General features: G+C 35.3%; 1 protein-coding gene across 2 annotated transcripts in view; it reads left to right on the top strand.

The window, feature by feature from the left end:
- The first annotated feature begins 8 nt into the window (after positions 1-8).
- Tmx3 (Thioredoxin-related transmembrane protein 3) overlaps positions 9-21,295 on the top strand; it is a 106,773-nt gene continuing 85,486 nt past the window's right edge. Inside the window, exons 1-3 of one of the 2 annotated variants that reach the window (XM_090398063.1) lie at positions 9-143; positions 198-258; positions 14,948-15,005. In XM_090398063.1, coding sequence (XP_090254189.1) covers positions 210-258; positions 14,948-15,005 — 107 coding nt within the window. In that variant the 5' untranslated portion in view covers positions 9-143; positions 198-209. Of the gene's footprint in view, positions 259-14,947; positions 15,006-21,295 lie in introns of both variants that reach the window. The other variant, XM_090398062.1, reaches the window with a different exon arrangement.

Genomic DNA, 21,295 nt, shown 5'->3' with positions numbered 1-21,295 from the left:
AACAGCCGGCGAAATTATTACTATCCCTTCCTCTTTTATTTTTTCCAGTATGATTGAATAATCACAACGAAAGGCTGTATAAAATGTTATGAAAATATTTTAATATAAAAAAAGCTGTGCTGTGTGATACATGTACAGTTATTGCTATTTCCTTTTTTTATCCATCACATGGCTTTTCTATTTTGCAAGTGAATATTAGTGTAGAGAATATGCAACTGACCAAAAGAAATAAATCGAGTTTCGTGCTGTGTGTATTCGGTAAGTCGTGTGCTAAATAATAAACATATTTGGATTTTTTTTTTTTTTTGAATCGTACAGAATACAGCTTGGTAAAATAAACATGATTTCACTTTAACCACGCTGTTTGTTGGTACTACTCAAAAGATATCCAATATATATGTATTATTAGTATTATACACATTTGTTCCCAAAGTATTTTTACTCTTGCACCCTTTGCTTACCATGGCATCACAAGACTCATCATGGAGTTTCTTACACTTACATCATTGCAATACTTGGACAGCCACTCCAGGTCTCCAGTAAGCAACTGGCAACACTGCATGTGTAAATAAGTGATCATGAGCAGAGCAAATAAATGATATCACAGAAAAAACGTATGGGAAGAGGCCTCATGATGAAATAAATAAGCATAAGTTGCACAAAAGGAATAGAGGGTAAGAAGTAAGTTTTTTGCATGGATAGAAGTAAGTTTTTTGTAGGGGCACAGAATGCATTGCCTGAGAGGGTGGTGCAGATAGTGCAAATAGTGGATGAGTTGAGTTTAAGGAGTGGTATTGTGATAGGCTTTGTGTTGTTTAGTGTTGGCCTCTGACAATGAGTTTTATGACTGTGGAGGTCAGGAAAATAATAATGTGTATGAGATTCAGTGAACAAATTATAGTTTATATGTAAAGTAAAATCTAGGATATGCTAGTATCATATAGGATCGCAGGTGAAATATCTTTATTTATTTCAGCATAAGACTTTTGTTTGAACAGGAATAGTTTGCAGTATCATTTATTAATGCAATATACCACAAATATCAAAGTGCAACATACTGCAGCTATCATGCCAAGAAAGGTTTCTACTCACTACCAAAAAATACCATGAGTTTCTATGTATACAGTGAAACACTACTGTCTGGTAGTAAAACCAAAATAAAATGCACCATGAAATGGTGAATATATATAGGCATTTTTGTTAGATTAAACTGCTCTATGACAGCCTAGAAAGCAACAGTACCACTTGACATGCATAGATATCACCACATTGATTGTTACGGTAAATTATTTAACCACATGACACTATAATATCGAAATAATATGATATACATAAAATTATATCAAGCTTCAAAAATAAAATTTAAATGACAGCACAGCCATAATATAAAATATACAAACAAACACAATATAATAATAATAAAACAAATCACATGAGCATGAACACATATCACCATAAAGCAACTTATAAAATGAACAACAACTAAGGCAGGTAAAACGTCAAGAAAATTCAGAACGTAAACATAACATAAGCAGCAAAATTTAAAAACAAAAAAATTGAAGCAAATAAAGATATACTAGCAGTATTGTTGATATTGAGCAGAATTCCAACATAAACATTGACAGAGATAAAAAGAGACAAAACAACCAACAAGTGAAGAAACATCACCATTGCCATCAACATTAATAACAATGCCGATAAGTCCAAGAAAAACATAAGAATTTATATTTTTCTTGGACTTTAAGACTTTACTATCTTGTGACATAGTAAAGGGTTACTAGAAAGAAACACATAGACCCAAGAATTAATAATTTATACATGCAGATATTTCCGTCTGAATTTCACAGATCAATGCACAAGCAATTCAAAAGGTGGAGAAAGAACAAAGGATTGTTTTTCGCCCTTTCAAAAGATATGAGCGACATTCTCAAGTGATGCCATATGATGAATGTTGAGGAATGATAAACAAAAATAATAAAAAAATTTAAAAAAGTTGTACTACTCAAAGCTAAACTTCCCACCTTCCCCAATTTCCATCTCCTCAATTTCCAATTTTTATCTCCTCTCCTCAGCCTTTCAACTAAACAGAGTTTAGTTGAAAGGCTGAGGAGAGGAGATGATAGAAACTTATAGTAGGGAAATTAATAAAGGGATTCTATAAAATTGACACATTCTATAAAAATGACAGAAAATTTCGATATATAATATTTAAGGTCCAAACAAGGACCCTAAATAGGAGTTACCCTTGGAAGTTGTGTAAGAGTATGGTTAGCAAAGGTGTACAGACTAGATGTTTTGCTTGGAGAGTGGTGAATGAGTGGAATCGGTTGTTGCGAGTGCTTTGACGGTGAAGGAGTTTAAGGAGAAGCATTATGTGAATATATAGGACATGATTGAAACATAATAGTTAGTGTGGGTCTCCCATGATGAGTCTTTTGACTCTATGGAGATACATTGTATAATAATAATTGTCAAACTGTTCATTTTTGTTTCACTTTGATTACCCATCTGTAAAAACAAAAGGGCTGTTGTTGTTTAATTTGTATATAAATCACATTGGAAAGGGCATGAATTGTGATTGACAGTTTTTTTGCTAATGATGCAAAGCCAGAGAGAGAGTTCTGAGGATTAGAATGGATGCTGAAGTCTTTCAAGACGACTTGAATAGACTGGGTGAATAGGTGAGTGTGGGGGGGGGATGCCAGTTCAGCATAGCAAAGATGGGATGCAGAGTGTAAGATTAGTGGAGATATCTTAGAGGAGATGAAAGATCTGAGAAGATGGCAGACAGGGACCTGGAATTTCAGGGATATTTTGCTGAAATTGTGAAGACAGCACAGTGGATTATGGTAATGATGCAGAGAATACTGACATGTAAAAGTAAGGATGTTATGATTCCATTGTACAAGGTTGGATATTATTGGACTGATATTAAATCAAACTGCATATTATTTAGTTGCCCAGTTTTCAAAAGTATTATGAGTAGTTGGAGAGGATTCAGAAATGAATGATTGACTAAGTCGGTTTCAAGTCTCTGGAATGTGGAGTATGAGGACAGATTGAGAGAATGCAAATTGCACAGCCTAGTTAATAAAAAGAGGGGGGGGGGGAGCATGATTGAAACATAAGTTGGTAAGGGGTAATTACCATATTAATGTGCAGGAGATTTTTCAAATGGCTGGAGACTGAGGAAGAACAAGAGGAATCTTGAGGAGTAGGTTTTTTTTGCAATTAGAGTGGGAGGTAATTGGAATGCAGTACCTGAAAATGTGGTGTGTGCAGAGACAGTGAATGCATTTAAGTCAAGGTATGATGATCTGTGATGAGTCTCTTGACTCCATGGAGGTCTGATGGTGATGATAACAATCTGAAGCATCTCTATACCTGTCTTTATAACCGAGATTAACAGCCAATACCTGTGTGTCAATTTCATTATGACAAAAGAAAAGGACAGAAAATTAGCCTTCTTGGATATCTGGTGTACTAACAACATTGTTTCATTGTAAACCCACCTTCACATGCTGTTATGTACAACAGGATTCAAGCCATCCTTCTCAAAAACTAGATATCATGAATAGCACACATTATCTGCATCAGCAGCCTCAAGTACCTTGGACTAGAATGCCACCATCCATAGCATCATGCTTCAGAATAGCCTCACTTCAGAAAAAGAATTCAATGAATCAAAGAAAAGAATTCAAATGTATCCTATCCTTGATACAATAATAAATTTAGTTTAATCCTTTATCCAAGTGTGAGCAAACAAGATTTGCACCTGAAGTATCTTCAGGACTGATGCAACTTGTGGTAAAAGTGGACCATGCTCTCATCACTTGTCTTAGTATCATCCATAATGCAAAGCATATCTCCTTGCAGACATGTATAATGCTATGCATTAAGGGAAGGGCCACTACCCAGACCGGTTTTGACCTATATTGAGGTCTCGTCAGTTAGAGCCAGACCCAGAGATGATGATACTAAGGTGGAAGTAATGGAGAAATCATATTTGCCTATACGAGTTGCCAAAAGGCGTTTCACCTTTCCCACTGACAAGACCTCAATAAAGATCGAAACCGGTCTGGGTAGTGGCCCTTCCCTTAATGCATAGCATTATACGTCTGCTAGGAGATGTGCATTGCATTATGGGTGATACTAAGACAAGTGATGAGAGCTTGGTCCACCTTTACTCCGAGTTGCCTCAGTCCTGAAGATACTTCAGGTGCAAACCTTGTTTGCTTACACTTGGATAAAGGATTAAATTAAATTTATTATAGTCTAACTAAGTGGAAAAAAAAACTTCCAGTATCCTTGATACTTTTCAGCCAATGCCTAGGAATCCTGACCTCAAATACTAAGTCCCATTTCCATACATTGCAGGAATTTAGAATCAATTTCAATGATCCTTTAAAGATATAATTTAGTTCCCAAATTTTTTCCTGTTAATAATATTTCTTCCTGGTTACTCTCCATGAAAGATAAATAAATCTCTCTCTTTCTGTATATATATATATATCCCTGGTGTTTACTGAGTTGATTGTGATTGCTTTCATGCTACTTTATATAAACAAGACTTGACTGCAGGAACACCAGTCTTCCATCATCCATAATAAGCCTGAAAACTCTGGTCCAGCACAGAATGGACACTGACCACCATATCCTCTGGTCCAAGACCCACTAATTATGTTGGCACCATTTTGCAAAGTTTGACTAATTGAAACACTGGCTCAAACTTAAAATGATAGAGTTATGAAGTACTTTTACACTGCCCAAACTTAAATCAAAATGACTGTCTTTCCATAGCAAAAATTTAGGAGAGTGTTATCAGAGCCGGCACTAGGGTCTTTGTCGACCGCATACAATTTCTATCTAAGCGCCCCTGTAACGATCCAGGAGTGTATGGTTCTTTTACGATAATAAAAATTTAAATTATTTGAAATTTCTTAAATAAATATTGACAGAACAGCCACACATTGGTTTGCTAAATGTAACGATCCGGGGGTGTTGACTTGGCAGGATAATTGTTAAAAAACCGAATATTCAAAAAATTCTCAAAAGTTAAAGCAAATTTTGATAAAGCCACTTCACTTTAATCATTTAATATAATGATACAGGGATTATAGCCTTCTCACCATCCCGAATCGCTATCAAAATAAAATGAATTTTAATTAAAGTTAAAATTTATTTGAAATAAAGTTTAAAAAATTCTTGCATTTTACAAGTTACTAAATTCTTAGTAACTTGTAAAAAATGTTTAATAATTTTTATAAGTGGAACTATCTTTTAGGAAAATAAAAGAAACTCAAGATAGATGAGAAAATAAGAAAAGAATTCAGAAATAATTAGAACATTTAATATAAGTATTCAAAAAATAACATCTTGACAGAATAACAGAAAATAAACTAAATTACAAAATATACTTGAAATTTTTTAAATTAAAATTTTAAGGTTTTTGATTTCATATTCACAAAATTAGAAATAATGGTCTTAACGTCTAATTCCGCACATATATCATTTTCAATAGCTATTACGCCAAACTAACAAGCTTTTTTGTGACATACTTGTTCTTAAGTAGGTTTTAATCAATTTTCAACTTGGAAAAGGAACGTTCACCGCTCACTACACTAACAGTTAAGGTTCATAGTATTCTTAAAGTAATTGAAAAGTTAGGGAAAGATAAGTTATTGGACACAATAAAATTAAGAATATCAAAAGGGCTTTTGAATATTTAAATTATCCTTCCAAAAAATATCCCAGAAAGCACATAACTCGTCATATAGTTCTATTGCATTTACGTCTTTATTGTCGCAGTCCTTCAAGAGAATCTCTAAATCGTCACAATTTCTTCGTAAATCTTCGTTATTAATTTGTAGTAATCTATACAAGAAATTGAAATTATCATAATATGTTTTTAGTTGTTCAAAACGTTCTATTAACGAACACATTGCAACGTCTAGAAGTGTATAAAACACATTCACTCTAAATTTATCTTCTGGTGATTGTGGCGTTTCGTCATGATGCTTGTAGTACAAATGTCTTCTTTCATCGTTGAACTTCCGTACCAGTTTTAAATTCTTGTTCTCCATCCACTTCTTCACTCAGTTATTTTGCCGTTTTTAGAACTTCTTTAAAATTTGTATCTGATCGATACTCTTGTAAGAATATTTTTAAGTTTTCGATAGATTCTAAAGCAAGTGTAATGTTCATATTTTTGTCTTGAAGCATTTTACTCACAGGGTTTATTCTTTTAAGTAAATTCATTATTTAAAATTTCAAAAAGTGCATCATACGTTTCTCCTAACTGATATCGTAGAGGGCAGATTGCATTAATTTTACTTTCCCATCGTGTTTCTGATGGCTGTTTCAATGTTAAATTTTTTACGAACTTTAAAAGGATTGCCCAACATTTGTAAGAGAATGAAAAGAAATTTTATATTTCTTGAATAATTGCAAAGAAACTAATTGTATCTGCATTCACTTTGGCTGCATTGTTAATGATTAAATTTAGAGTATGAGCAGCACGTAAGAAGCTCAAGGATTTTTGTTCGAAAGCAAATTTTGGAGCCCATATTTTTTCTTTTTCATATTTGCCCCATTGTCATACCCTTGACCTCACATGTCTTCAATGGAAATGTTCCATTTTTCCAGTTGTTCCATTATTGTTGCACATAAACCACGTCCTGTGGAATCTGATATATCTGCAAAACCTAAAAAGTTTTCTCTGATCTTGACAATTCCATTGTCACAGGAAACAAAGTGAATAATAATGGTCATTTGTTCTGTTTTACTTGCATCAGGTGTGCAGTCTAAAATTATGGAATAATATTTAGATTTGCGAATTGATAATAAAATTGTATCCCTATCAGGGATACAATTTTATTATTTATTACTTAAAGTTTTATTATTTATTTATTACTTAAAGATTGTATTACTTAAAGTTTCCAATATTTCATTTTGACTGTCTTTACTCAAATAGTGTACCCTATTGTTTTGTTGTAGGGTCCTTTCAACATGATTTTCCATAACGGGATCAAACATAGCAAACAGTTCGACTAATTTTAAAAAATTGCCGTTATTCCTTTCATATAATTTATCAGATGATTCACGAAAATCTAAATTTCAACTACCAAGGAATTTTATAATTTCAATCAAGTGTTCTAAAACACTTGACCGTTGTTTCTTTTCCATTTCATACATGCTTTGAGTCTGGAAATCAGTAGTATTTTTTTTTTTTTTTAAATTTTTATCAAGTTCCTTCCATTTTAAGAAATTTTTCATGTGAGTTAAACTAGTCTCATGTCTATGTAAAGTTGTACTTACATTTCTTTAATCGTTATAACCTTCTACAAGACTCGGTAGGTGATTCAGTAGGTGCAACAAGTTTGCAACAAAAGCAAAAAACAGAATTTAAAGTTTCGGAATTAATGAGCCATGTTCTTGGTAAGAGCTCTCGTTTTCCATTTTTCTATTATAATACGTGTCGCCAAATTTACGACCATATGTATCTCTGGGATATATTATATTTTTATTTTGAACAGGCCCCATTTCAATTAAAACAATTCGTAATTTTTTATGAATATTTCCCCATTCACCTGGATCTTCTAAATTTACAGACACTAACAATGTGTTAGTTTCGTGGTCAACTATAACTAAATCTTGTTGTAGTTGACTAAATCCTAACTATTTTTCACTTAAATCATGTTCAATTATCTTGTTCAATAGTTGCAATAATACTTTCATGCAAACTGGATGATGTGCATGGTTCTTCGACTCTGATTTCTGATGTATCGAGTTGGTTACAATCTGCAGAATATTTTAATATTTTAACAAATTTATTAAGAACCCCAGTTTGTTTCTTAATATCTGCTTCTTTCGTAGCATGACGCTTACGATTTTGTGCACCGAATAACTTTTTTTAAATTTTTGATTCCATTTCTATTTTATACCCACAAGAAATTATTACACAACATGACGCAGAGACAAAATAATAGTCGGCACTGCGCTACTGTCAGTAGCCTACTGAGATGTGTACCATATAACTGGTTAACTAGCAGCAAATGTTTTGTACAAAAATTCGTTTCTGCACATGAAAACCGTTCACCATTTCACTTTAGATAGATTGCAATAGACACAACATTCTGCAGGCAAGCATTTTTTAGCCTGCTCTAGCTGCAAAATTGTAAACAGCTGGTTGATCAAAGAGGGCAGCAATATACTTTTTTTTTTAATTTTTATTCGGTGTATCTGGCCTTATTTATTTTAATATTGATCATTCTAAGAATTTTTTGTTTTTATGATAAAAATTTTGTTTCTTAAAAATTAATTGTTCCCTGGCGGCGCCCGCATGCTCTGCATGCCCGCTTCCGCCGGCCCTGAGTGTTATTCTGATTGGCAGCAAGCAAGCAGTAATCTACTCCCATTTTTAGTTTATTTAATTTATTTTATTTTTTATCATACCTTACCATCTGTCATATGGTGTCGCTGCAGCACAATGTCTTGTATCTTTTGAAGGGAGAAAAAAAACAATCCTTTGTTGTGCTTCACTTTTTGAATTGCTTGTGCACTGATGATGCTGTTAGATTATGCTGTTAGATTGCTTGTGCACTGATGATGCTGTTAGATTCCAATTGAAATATTATTATTATTATTATTACATGACACCTCCAGAGAGTCCAAAGACTCATTGAGGGATGGCACCTACTCTACAACTCTGTCTCCACCACTCAATTCACCAACTACGATGAACCACAACTACACCAACGTCATCTACTGCCAACCACCACCACAACCGTTAGTGTTTTCACAGACAATCGCAAACATCCATGGCCATTGCGAGATTCAAATCCACAGTCTTTTGGCTGGAGAGCAGATACACTAACCATTTCTGTTATAATTTTTTTATAAATCATTTTTCTGATGGTGGAAGCAGGGAGGGAGGATTGCATTTTGTATCTTTTGTATTTATTATTACATGAACTCTAAGGAGTTCAAATACTCATCAAGAGAGGGCACCTATTTTTTTAAGCCTCTACACACAAAGAGGGCACCTACTACAACTCTCCATCTCCACCAACTACTGCAAACCACATCATCTGCACCAACACCATCTACTGCCAACCACCACCACTCACTAGTATTTTTACAGACAATCGCAAACATCCATGTCCACGGTGGGATTCGAACCCGCAGCCTTTTGGCTGGAGAGCAGATACACTAACCACTTGGCCAACTAGGCCAACAGATATCTGCATTAATAAATTAAGGATAAGCTATTATTATCGTCATTATTATTTTTTGGTTATCTCAATGGAGTTAAATATTCATTACTGGGAGGCCTGTATTATATTTTCCTGTCCACCCATTCCTGAATTCTTCTTTTGACTAATGTTTCCAATACCTTAGCCACCATTCCTGAGAGACTATTGGTTTGTTTCCCCTTCCTGATACACATGCCTCTTTGCAGTTTCCTTTATGCAGTAAAACTATTTTGATCTCTTTCCAGTCCTTTTGCATCTTCACAGAGCTAAGACTTAATTATCCTAAAGCACCTCTTGTTCATCTACCTTGATTCCCACATCAGTCAGTATACATCTTGCCAAATGATCACTCAGTAACTCTGTAATTTTCTCTTTTTATTTTTATTTACGTGGTTCCCACCCATAAAAGATTATTAGCAAACCTATAGTACATTCGTACCATGGGTGGGCTAAGGATTTTTTTCCCTCCATTTTCTTTTATCAATATTTTTTATTTTTTTTTGCTGCTAAACCTTGCTCTAGAGACCAAAGATGGAACTTTTTCAAGTCACTTCAGGCCTCCAGTAAGAAGGATGGTTGTCTCGCATAGGTCAGTGTTGCAAACATCCTCCTAGATGAGGTCTTTGGCTTCAAGGGGGGCTTATGATAATAATATTCCATGCCCACAACAGAATTCGAATCTTCAAATGTTGGTTGGAGTGTCAATATGCCAACCAGGCTGGCACCTCATATAAAAACACAATAGTACAACAAATAAGTTCTATAAATAGAGTACTCCCAAGAACCACTAAAAACTAATAAATAAATCGACGGTAGATGGCGTTGGTGTAGATGATGAAGATAGTTGCGATTGGTGGAGACAGAGAGTTGTAGAGTAGGTGCCCTCCCTCGACGAGTCTTTGGACTCCCTAGAGGTGTTATGTAATAATAATAATAATAAATAAATGGAGACATTAGTCAAAAAAAAAAAACTCTTTATACAAAAATTACCAACTCTCCATTCTGAACATCAAAAACATACACCTCTGTAAACAATATAACATTGCTTCTGGTGACATCTCTTATAAGACATTTATTTGGTATAGACCTTGCTGCTTCTCATATGGGAAAGTAATATTTTTTAAATAAATACATGGGCCATGTGGTTTTGGTGTTTTTTCAGTTATCAGAGTGTAGTAGCAGCTGCCATATATTAATACCTTTATTTTTAAAGTGATATAACAATGGGCTTATAAGCCAATATTTATAAGCAATTGATCATGAGGTCATCTAGCTACCACTACTTTCTAATTTATGTTTTGCATTTAAACTGAAAAGCTGGATATATTTAGAAAAAGGTATTATCTCAAGCATAACATGTTTTATATTCTGGCATGAGACTTTTGACATAAGAAAAGTTTGCATCTTATCATTTCTCTCTTAACATTCCCTTTATCATGCTCATTCCTCATTTACACATTACATTCATTAGCACTTTTGTTGTTCTCTGCCATGACTTACCAATATTCTCACTTACTTCCAACTCTTTTATAACATATAGTACTTTCAGCCACATTAAATTTCACTAATACTTGCCTTTTGTTTTGCTTATAAACACATTTGCACTCACTGATCATATCACTTTCATCATTATTTCTGCTATAAACACAGTTTTAATCCTCTCTCTTTCTTTCACTTAAGAATTAAATCCATAATAAACCTATGGATTTAATTCACATATTCATTCTCTTATTACTTCCATCAACATTCCATTGCACTTACTCATCTTTATCAAGCGCAAAAAAAACTTTAGAGACGAAGTGCTATGATATAAAATCTTCTGCACATGCATTATCTGTTGCATTGGACAGATATGATGCTCAAGAGCGATTCATGTAAAAGAACATATTAAGATCTACGCAGAGAAATTATAGGGTGGGGGGAAGAGCACAAATCTGACCTAGCTTGTACTACTAATTATAAACGTTAGGCATCTTGGCAACTTACAAGAATGCCACATATAATTGTGAACATAGCTTTAGTAGCTATATTCAAAATTTGAAAGAAGCCACTGAAATGATACATTAATTTTTGTTGCACTGTGTTGGACAAGGTTTTTTAAACCAACTTTGGTCAGTACATTAAAGATCTAAGACGCAAGGAACTAGATTATCATAGACGTTAGATAACACAGCAATAGTGAGCTGCACATTTGATGTCTCAGCATGATGTTCACAGTTTAATTACACTTCTACCTGTGGCAGTTTACATTTTAGGAATCAGTCAGTTAACATAAGTTTTTTTTTTTTTTTTTCAAATTCCATTTTATTCCTGATGATGTATGCCATTGAATGGAAACATTGAATAAACAACTTTATTCAGTGTTTTCTCTTTGTGAGTTGTACTGAAAATAATATTGGCGCAAAATATATTGTATGTTAAGACATCCAGATACTCTGTTGCCTTCTATTGCTTGTTCTTGTACTTCAGTTATGTAATGCTGAAGTTATTTAGTTCTGTTTCTAAAGAAAAGTCTCACTTTGTTTTCAGTTATTTTCACTTTGATTTCAGACCATAGGACAATATCCTATAGTTTGAAATCAAAGTTTGAGAGATCCATTCATGGCAAAAACAGAAACAAAGCAAGTTTTATCTGCCCATGCTCTTAACAGTCTTTATTGCAACAATTGATATCATGGATAAAAAATATCAAGGTGTTGAAATAACTTATAGGATAGAGAGAGACAATGTTTTAACCTTAATAGCATACAGGTAACCCTCGTATATCTCAGATGTTAGTTTCCATAGAAATGGCGCGTTATGTAAATCGTATTATGCGAGACTCAGATCATAGAAAAAGTAGGGTTATGTTCTGAAATCATTTTTTTTTTAAAGATTATATAAACAATGACATATCCAACAAAAATATATTTTTATTAAATTCAAGTAATTCATGTAAGTTAAGAAAACATATAAACTATGAAATAAATACATAGTATAAAATTATAAAAAATTATAAATTGTACGTAAACTTCATTGCACATAATACATAAATGTTTTAGGCAAAATAAAATAAAGTGTATATTTTAATCGTCATCACTCTCTTCAAAAATTAGCATTTCATAGATGTTCTTTATTTACAAGTGGCCAGACGTCGTCATCACTTGATATCTCTTGGACATCATTTGTATAATTCTCAATGCATACTTCGGCTGGTTTAGTTATCAAGAAGTCAATAATAAGACCTTGCTTACCACTATGCTGCAATTTTTTATTAAGCTCATAATACAGAGCTAAACAAATATCCAATTGTCTCATGAATTTTCCGGAGTGCTCCATTGAGAGATCATTATCCATAAAATAACGTTCTTGCTGAGTTCAATCCTTCTGCTAATTTCTTTAAACTGAATTCTTTAACGGATTCATTTCAATCAGAATCTTTGGCAGAACTTTCCCCGCCATTAGGTTTGACATCATCTATTAATTGTACCACTTTCTCCTCATTTAAATCTATTTCCCCTTCATTTAATTCACTAATTTTGTTTTCAACCATATCGCAAAAGCGCTCTAAGTGGCCATTACTATAAAAATAAATTTTTTTACATAAAAAAAAAGCATTATATATTGTATGTAACTCACCAAAAAATAAAGTGTTCAGCTTGAGATTAACACACTTATGATTTTTAATGCACTTTCCTAGCAGAAAACGAAGACAATTTTCAACAATAAATATTTTATACGGCAAACAATTGATGTACATATGTGCTAAAGGCTATTTCCCCTAATACAAATTCTCTACTTATAACTACATGCTCGATAGGGCAGACGCAAATTTAACTAAGATAAAATTTGATTGAAACCAATCAGATATTAAAGCACGAATAATCCTAGCCAAAAAAGCATTCTATAACAGAAGAAACATTTTTACCAGTAAAGGACTTAGCATCCAGCTCAAAAAAAGGCTAGTGAAAACATACATATGGAGCATTGCATTATATGGTTGTGAGGCCTGGACTCTAACAAAACAAGACATGAAAAAGATGGAGGCATTTGAAATTTGGTGCTGGAGGAAAGATGCTGAAAATTAGTTGGACAGAAAAGAAAAGTAATGAAGAAGTTCTGAATATAGTTCATGAAGAGCGGTCATTAATGAAACACATCAATAAGAGAAGAAAAAGCCTAATTAGACACCATTTGAGGCATGGGGGACTGATTACAGAAATAATGGAGGGGACTGTAGAAGGAAAGAGGCCACGAGGCAGACCAAGAATTTCATATATAAATAACATAATGATGCTAACTGGCGCTAAGAGTTATGAAGAGATAAAAAGGAAGTCATAAGATAGGATGTTGCGATGTGCTGCTATATTTACCAATTTTCGGATTGATGCACCAAAGAAGAAGAAAATTTGATTTTTAAGTTGTGTGTTGGAAAATATATGAAAAGATAAAGGATTACTACAATTTGTAGACCGTCTTATATCGAAACCGCATTGTATAAGTACCACGTTCAACGAGGGTTACTACAATTTGTAGACTGCGTTATATCAAAACTGCGTTGTATAAGTAAGTACTGCATTATACGAGGGTTACCTGTATTTACTCTGATCCAGAAGAAAAGCACCTTGGGAGGAGCTCCAGTATGTAGACAACAGTATCATTTTCTCTCATTCTGAAAATGAACTTCAATTCATTGTTACATTTCAAAGAAACCTATGAACAAATTAGCATAAAGTGTAAACATCAAATAGACAAATACTTCACCAACTCATTCTAGCTGATTTAGCACAAGTACTTTTCACTTGGTTGGATGGAGAAGTGCAAACATGCAACATTTCCTCTATCTCAGTAGTGATAAATGTCATATATCTGAGCAAATGTTGACATTTGATGAGGAAATTCAGTGTTGTTTGAACAATATTGCAGCTTTTGGATGTTTAAGAAAACGAGTTTTTCATAACTCTAACATGTATGCTGCAACCAAATTCTTGGTTTATGGAGTGTTGTCATCCCATGTTTGATGTATTGTTGTGAAACATGGAACACATAAGAGGCACCTGAAAAACGAAAAATATACCACTAACATTGTCTTACAAGAATCCTCACAATCATTGGAAAGAGCACCTCTAACTACACATATTGAAGCAATAATTATTCATCACCATGTTGCCTTCAAAGAATCCTCACAAATAGTGGAAAAGGGTATCCTAATATCATTGACTGAAAGTGACTCACATATTGAAGAAATAATTATGCATACTTCACTGGATTGTTCATGTCACCTTATGCCAGATAAGATGCCCACTTTCAAAACAGATCTTCTTGGAATTGAAAGAACAACAAGAGCACTTTAAGATGAATATTGAAGAAATGTAACATCACCATAACTGAAAAGTATCCTCAATATTCCCTCCCCCCCCAAAAAAAAACGTGTCTGTTTCTACTCTTCTTACTCCCATCCCATTCTCCATGCTTATGAACCAGATTAAGATCTTCAACCAAGGTAAGTCTCTTTTGCTTAAAAAAAAAAAAGATTTTACTTTTAAATTTAGTGTACAGTGTTTGGGCAGGTATTCTGAAATCATTAATTTTTTTATTTCTACAAAATGATCTTAAGTTTCGAACCAGCATTTTACAAAGATAACTGTTGTGTTGTTTATGAGTTCATTAGCATAATTATTTATACTCATGAACTGCATTTTATCAAATTTTAGGACTATGTCAGTTGTTGCAACAGGTTTATGGCAACCGTGTTTTGGAGCTTAGTGATCGGTAAGCAGTTCTGTAAGATGTCATTATTATTAAATAAATATTCATTTACTGAAATAAGCATGCATATGAATATTAGATGCACAAGAGGTTAGTTTGTTGTCAACCTATAGTATGTTAGTATCTTGGTGGACAGAGAGTTGAGAAAAAAAGAAATTTATTCATGTTTGATTTGAAGACATGTATTGTATTCCTTGGGACACATTTAAAAGGGGAAGCTATCTATTCTTGAGGTTTAGAATCCTATCCTATCCTATCCTAATGTGTAGGTTACACTCACATGTAGACCTACACATTTTACCGTGTGGGTATTTGGAACCAAATTCCTATGGAATGGGTTGGTTACACCTTATTCATCGAGGTGTCCTATGTCTATAGAAGCATGTGTTCATGGGGCCGGCATGAGGAATAAAGTTGATGCCCCACACAATGGAAATCCTAGAAAGGGTTCTTGATGGAAGACTGAGGAAGGAGGTGGAGATTGCCAAGGAGCAATTTGGCTTCACGCCTGGTCGATCGGCCACAGATGCTATCTTTGGGGTACGACAGATGATGGAAAAGTTTCGAGAGAAGCAACGGGGGCTACATCTGGTATTTATTGATCTGGAGAAAGCGTATGATAGAGTGCCAAGGCAAGAAGTCTGGAGGTGTCTGAAGGAGAAGAAGGTACTGTAGAAATATGTCAGGTTGGTGCAGGAGATGTTCAGAAATGTGAAGACAAGTGTTTGAACCTGCCTGGGAGTGACAGAAAGTTTTCCAGTGACAGTTGGCTTGCATCAAAGGTCTGCATTAAGTCCGTTCCTGTTTAATATTGTGATGGAGGTGGTGACGGAGGAAGTGAGAGAAAACGCGCCTTGGACTATGTTGTATACAGATGACATTGTGCTGTGTGCAGAATGAAGAGAAGAAGTGGCAGCCAAACTAGAAAGTTGGAGGAAAGTACTGGAAGAGAGAGGTATGAGACTGAGCAGAAGTAAGACCGAGTATATGTGTTGCAAAGTGGATGGCAGCCAGGAAACAGATCTGGAGCTGGAAGGAAATGTCATCAGGAAGGTCAGTGACTTTAGATACCTAGGTTCAACAATGAAAGAAGATGGTGAAGCTGAGAAGGAAGAGGGATGCAGGATACAAGCAGGATGGAGGAACTGGAGTGCTATGCAATAAGAGGATACCGATCAGTCTTAAAGGCAAAATCTACAGGACAGTAGTGAGACCAGCTATGACGTATGCTATGGAAACTGTGGCCCTGAAGAAAAATAACATCAGCAGGATGGAGGTAGCGGAGATGAGAACGCTTAGGTGGATGTGACCAGAAAGGATCATCTGAGAAATGACTAGCAAGGTTGAGATGGTTTGGTCATGTGATGAGGAAGAGTATGTGGGAAGAGGAAGCATGGACGGCCAATGAAGAGATGGAGGGAGATGATGGAGGAGGACTTGAGGATAAAGAACTTGGATGTGACTACAGCCCAAGACAGGAAGTTGTGAGGGAGACTCACCACAGACAGCGACCCAACTTAAGTGGGAAAAGCTGTAGAAGAAGAAGAAGATCAAAGACTAAAAACCATAGATATGAAAGTCCTGAGAAAGATTAGGGTTGTGAACAGTTGACATTGTTAGCATCCAGAAATGTGTTAGCAGAGCTAATCTCATGTGGTATGGTCACTTAAACAGAATGGGAAGGGAAAGATTAGCAAAACAAGTGTTCTCTGCACAATTTCTGCAAGATCATTAGTGGTAGCACATGTTTCATCATCTATGTATTGTCTATGCATTTGTGTTGTGAACATTAAAATCAAGAAATATAACTTCACTTTTGTTATTTTAGTTGGACTAAAGAAAGTCAACATTTTAGGAGAGAAAGTCAAGAAGTTGAGAATGGTTAATGGCATTAGGATAGTAATATAGAGATCATCATCATCATCATTAGTGATCCTGACAGGCACTTTAGTGTCCATGACTATTCTTGAACTTCACAACCACAACTGTAACTTGAGGATAAGGTGGTTAGCCCCATGCCTCCTGGTGTGTCCTATGTCTGTAGATGCATTTGTTCACGGGTTTCTGGGTGAAAAAACTTCCTACCTCCATATGTGACTGACTAACTCACCTTTTGTCGCAAGAGACCAGATGAAGGTTCCTCACGTCACTGATGGGAATCAAACCCAGGTCTTTTCAACCAAAGGGCTTTTGTCTATATCGACTGAGCTATGGAGGCTCTTGTGTATTAACATAGAGATAACAGATGAATTTCACAGGGTGGGGCAGAGTGATATTCAGTCAAAGAAGGTCAAAATTGGAAGATTCTAAATTGGATTCTCTGACATGGTATATCAAAGTTATTCACAGCCACTATTAATTCTGTTCTATTCAACATTGTACTATAGGCCATTTTTACTAGGCATCACAAATTCATTCTATATTTTAGTTTGTTTGTGTGCCTGAAATAATGATTATCTTTAGACCCCATGCAGTCAGACTCCATCTAGGAGGTCCTTTTGTCATACACACACATATGCACACAGCTCATCATGCCATGCCTTAAACACATTCACATTCTCTGTAGACACCACACTCTCAGGCAAGGCATTCCAATCATTCACAACTCTGCATGCAAAAACTTGCTTCTCATTCCCTTGATCACACCCTCCTTATGCAACTTCCAGGGATAACCTCTTGTTCTTCCCTGACCTCCCACAATTTTATGAAACACCTCTTCAACATTGATCCTGTAACAACCCCTTACCAACTTGTATGTCTTTATCATACCACCCCTCTTCCTGCTATCCACTAGACTGTAAATGCATTGTCTCAACCTCATATTCAACATTCCAGATCTCAGAAACTGTTGCCTTTGAACCCTTTCCAACATCTCTTTGTCCTTTTAAAAACCAGGTGACCAAATCTGTGCACAGTAGTCCATGTGTGGCCTAATCAGAGCCTTATACAATGGAACAAGAATCTCCTTACTTCTACAAGTCAGTGGCCTCTACATCATTCCCAGAATTTGTTGCATTATCCTCACAGTTTTGGCAAGTGTCCTCTAAATTTTAGATCCTTATCTACCATCACCCCAAGATCTCTTATTTCCTCTACCTCCAACATTATATTCCCACCAAACGTAAATTCTATATCCCATCTCTGTTTCCCAAATTTTAAAACCTTACATTTTGCAGCATTGAAATGGCATCCCCATTCCCATGCCCATTTACTCAATCTATTCAAGTCTTCTTCTAAGGCCACAACATCAGCTCTACTCCTCATAGTTCATCCCCACTTTGCATTATCTGCAAACAACTGAATATTCCCATCCAAATCTTCCCTAATATTAATATTCAAGTTAAATAGCAATGGCCCTAAACAGGCCCCTTAGGTACACCACTAGTGATGTTCCTCTTCTGGGATATTACTCCTCCATACACAACTTGTAGATAACTATCAGACATCCAGTCTCCAATCCAATGCACTAGTCTAATATCCAACTACATGTCAAAAGCCTTTGCAAAGTGTAAGTCTACTGTGTATCTATGTCCTGCATCCAATGTTGCTGTCACCTTATTGTAACAAGTAAGTGGACTACTAAAACATGACCTTTCTTTAGCAAATCCATGCTGTCCATCAAAGATAATGCCATTGTTGTCAACCCAATTCTGGATCCTGGTTCTCACCAGCCTCTCCAACACTTTAACTACAAAAACTGATACACACAGATAGGCCTATAATTTGATGCTTGAGTTGTGTCACCTTTCTTATGAAGTGGTACAATCTTGCCTTCCTTCTACTCCTTTGGAACTTGACCCACTGCAAGACTCAAAATATGTCGAGGAAGATTCCAACCCCTTGGCATATTCCTTCAAAATACGTGGAGATATATTATCAAGTTCCACAGCCTTATTAACTTCATCTGCTCTCAAACTCTCCATGATATCACATTCACAAGAATGAAAGACCTTTATTAACTGCTCATTAAACATCTCAACTATATCCTCTGCAGCATTTGTTCTTATACCATTTTTCTCAAATCGGTGTCATCCTTCCATAATAATTTTTTTTTTTTTTTTTTGCTGGCTACATATTGAAAGAACTTCCTAGGATTTTTTTTGGCTTCATTAGCTAACAACTGCTCACACTTCACTTCACTTCACCTGTCTCCTGCGCTTCTCATACCTGACAATTTTGCCATTGTCGAATTTGCATGTTTCATCTAGCTTAATGATATCAATTTTTGACACTTTGTCTGTTTTTGAGTGAGCACAGATGATGACATTTTATTTTATTTTATTTTTTGGCTTCTGATCAAGTCACAAACTGTTACCACAATGAGATTAGTGCTGATTGTGAATTAGTTTGAGATTGGTTTCTGTTGATTTAATTTTGCTTGAGAATTCATCATGTGTACTGTTCTAGATTGTCAATACACTTTCCCAGGTTTAGAAACTGTTTAACTGAAGGGGGAGACAGAGGACAGAAGAGAGGCCTCTTGGTTGATGAGAAGTTTGTATGCCCATTCATCAATCTATATGTAGCAAGCATGCAATCACTGACAACAGAAATAACAAAAGACCCATTTTTGTTTTTAGACATAACAGATGTCTAATCTGCTGCTGTCATTTGATTTTTCAATGCTGGTCAACTGCAATGCATTGGCAAAACCTGAAGTGCTTCAATGTCATTGGGCTTAGTTGCTGCCACTGTTGTACAGTTAACATTTGTAGTCGCACAGGAGATATTCGGCCCCTTAGGATTAATTCCAGAAAAGTCAGTCATGATTTGATGTTTTAAGGATACTTATCAGGATAACTCATTAATTCATATTAATTTTATGTCATTTAATATTATTAATTAATATCTTTATTTCAATCATGTCTCTGCTTAAAAATATTCCCTTTAATACTTAGTGATATAACATCACACGGCTTGTTCTATTTTTAAATGATCTATTGTTAGTATTCCACCTTGTATTTTTTTAAAACTGTTCTTGTAGTGCCGCTGAAGATGGTCTGCTATTTCCAGACCGAAATATTTGGTTAATTAAATATCTTTCTTGTGTTTACGTGCTTATATTATTCAGTCAGTCATGATTGCCACTGAAAATTTCTCATGGTAGTTATGCAGACAACTTCATGTTGTTGTTGTTGTGGAATGATCAGCATGCTATAATTAAAAATTCTGCTCTTTCACAGAACAAAAAAGTTTGAGCTTTTATATTTTCATGTTGTCTTTTTTTTTTCTTTTTTTTTTTTTGTATCTTTCTGCCCTTTATCAAAATATTTTGAAATTATCAAAAATTCACTGAAGAATGGTTCGGAGATCAGAATTTAGGTTTGTAAAAGTTGATAATCTGGAATTTTTGTTGATTTATCAAATGACAAATTTATTTATTGATCATATGAGTAAAAATACAAGAAATTAATGTGCCAAACTATATAGAGATTGAAGTTCAGTCAATGGTACTATTTTGGAGTAAGTGCAAGTCCCTGAGGTCTCCAGTAAAAGAGTGTGTGTGTGTGGGGGGGGGGTAATAATCATCAATGTTATGATGCAGTCTGCACAACCACACATATACACACACACACACACACACACACACAGAGAAAGAGAGAAAAGAGTGGTTGAAATTCCTCACAGATGTAGCAAGCTGGCCTTGTCCAGTCCTAAATCTGTTTAGCTGGGCTTCAGAGGTCTCATCTAATCTTTTTTACCCTCTTTTACTTTGCTGTGTCGAGGGGTTTATTAATCATCGGACCTCAAGCTGTTCAAAGGATAAGGTGGTCAACTGCACACCCTGGTGTATCCTATGTCCTGTAGTGTTGAGTTCTCAAGGCTGATTTGCCTGCTTTGCAGGATGAAAAACCACAGGATAAACTGGGGGAAAACCCTACTGTCCACACCCAAGACCGGCTAACTTGGCTATGGCTGAGGAAGATCCTTCAGCTCCTCACGTCACCGACGGGAATCAAACCTAGGACACTCCTTCCCCCAGGCATATGGCTGCGAAGTGCACAGCCACTAGGCTAACTGTGCGGACCGGCTTCAGAGGTGTCAAGGTAAATTAAATCCTGGAGGTATGCCAGTTGGATCCATGATCAAGTATTTGTTTGTAATTCATTCCAGAGTCTTCTCTGCCATTCTTGGGGACTATCATCATTAGCTTTGTCATTTGCGGAAATAATAGAAGAACAGAAGCAGAACAATATGTTGTTTTTGACAAAACAGTTCCTATTGCCAAATTTTCAACCAGGTTATGCAACAACTTTTTCTCATGCACCTCTATCTCTTCATCCAATGCAGGA

Source organism: Typopeltis vanoorti, chromosome 9 (genome assembly GCF_054136105.1).
Source record: "Typopeltis vanoorti isolate ZY-2024b chromosome 9, IOZ_Tvanoo_1.0, whole genome shotgun sequence".
NCBI classification, from domain to species: domain Eukaryota; kingdom Metazoa; phylum Arthropoda; class Arachnida; order Uropygi; family Thelyphonidae; genus Typopeltis; species Typopeltis vanoorti.
Note: the sequence above shows the minus strand (reverse complement) of the source record. Positions and strands in the feature narration are given on the sequence as shown.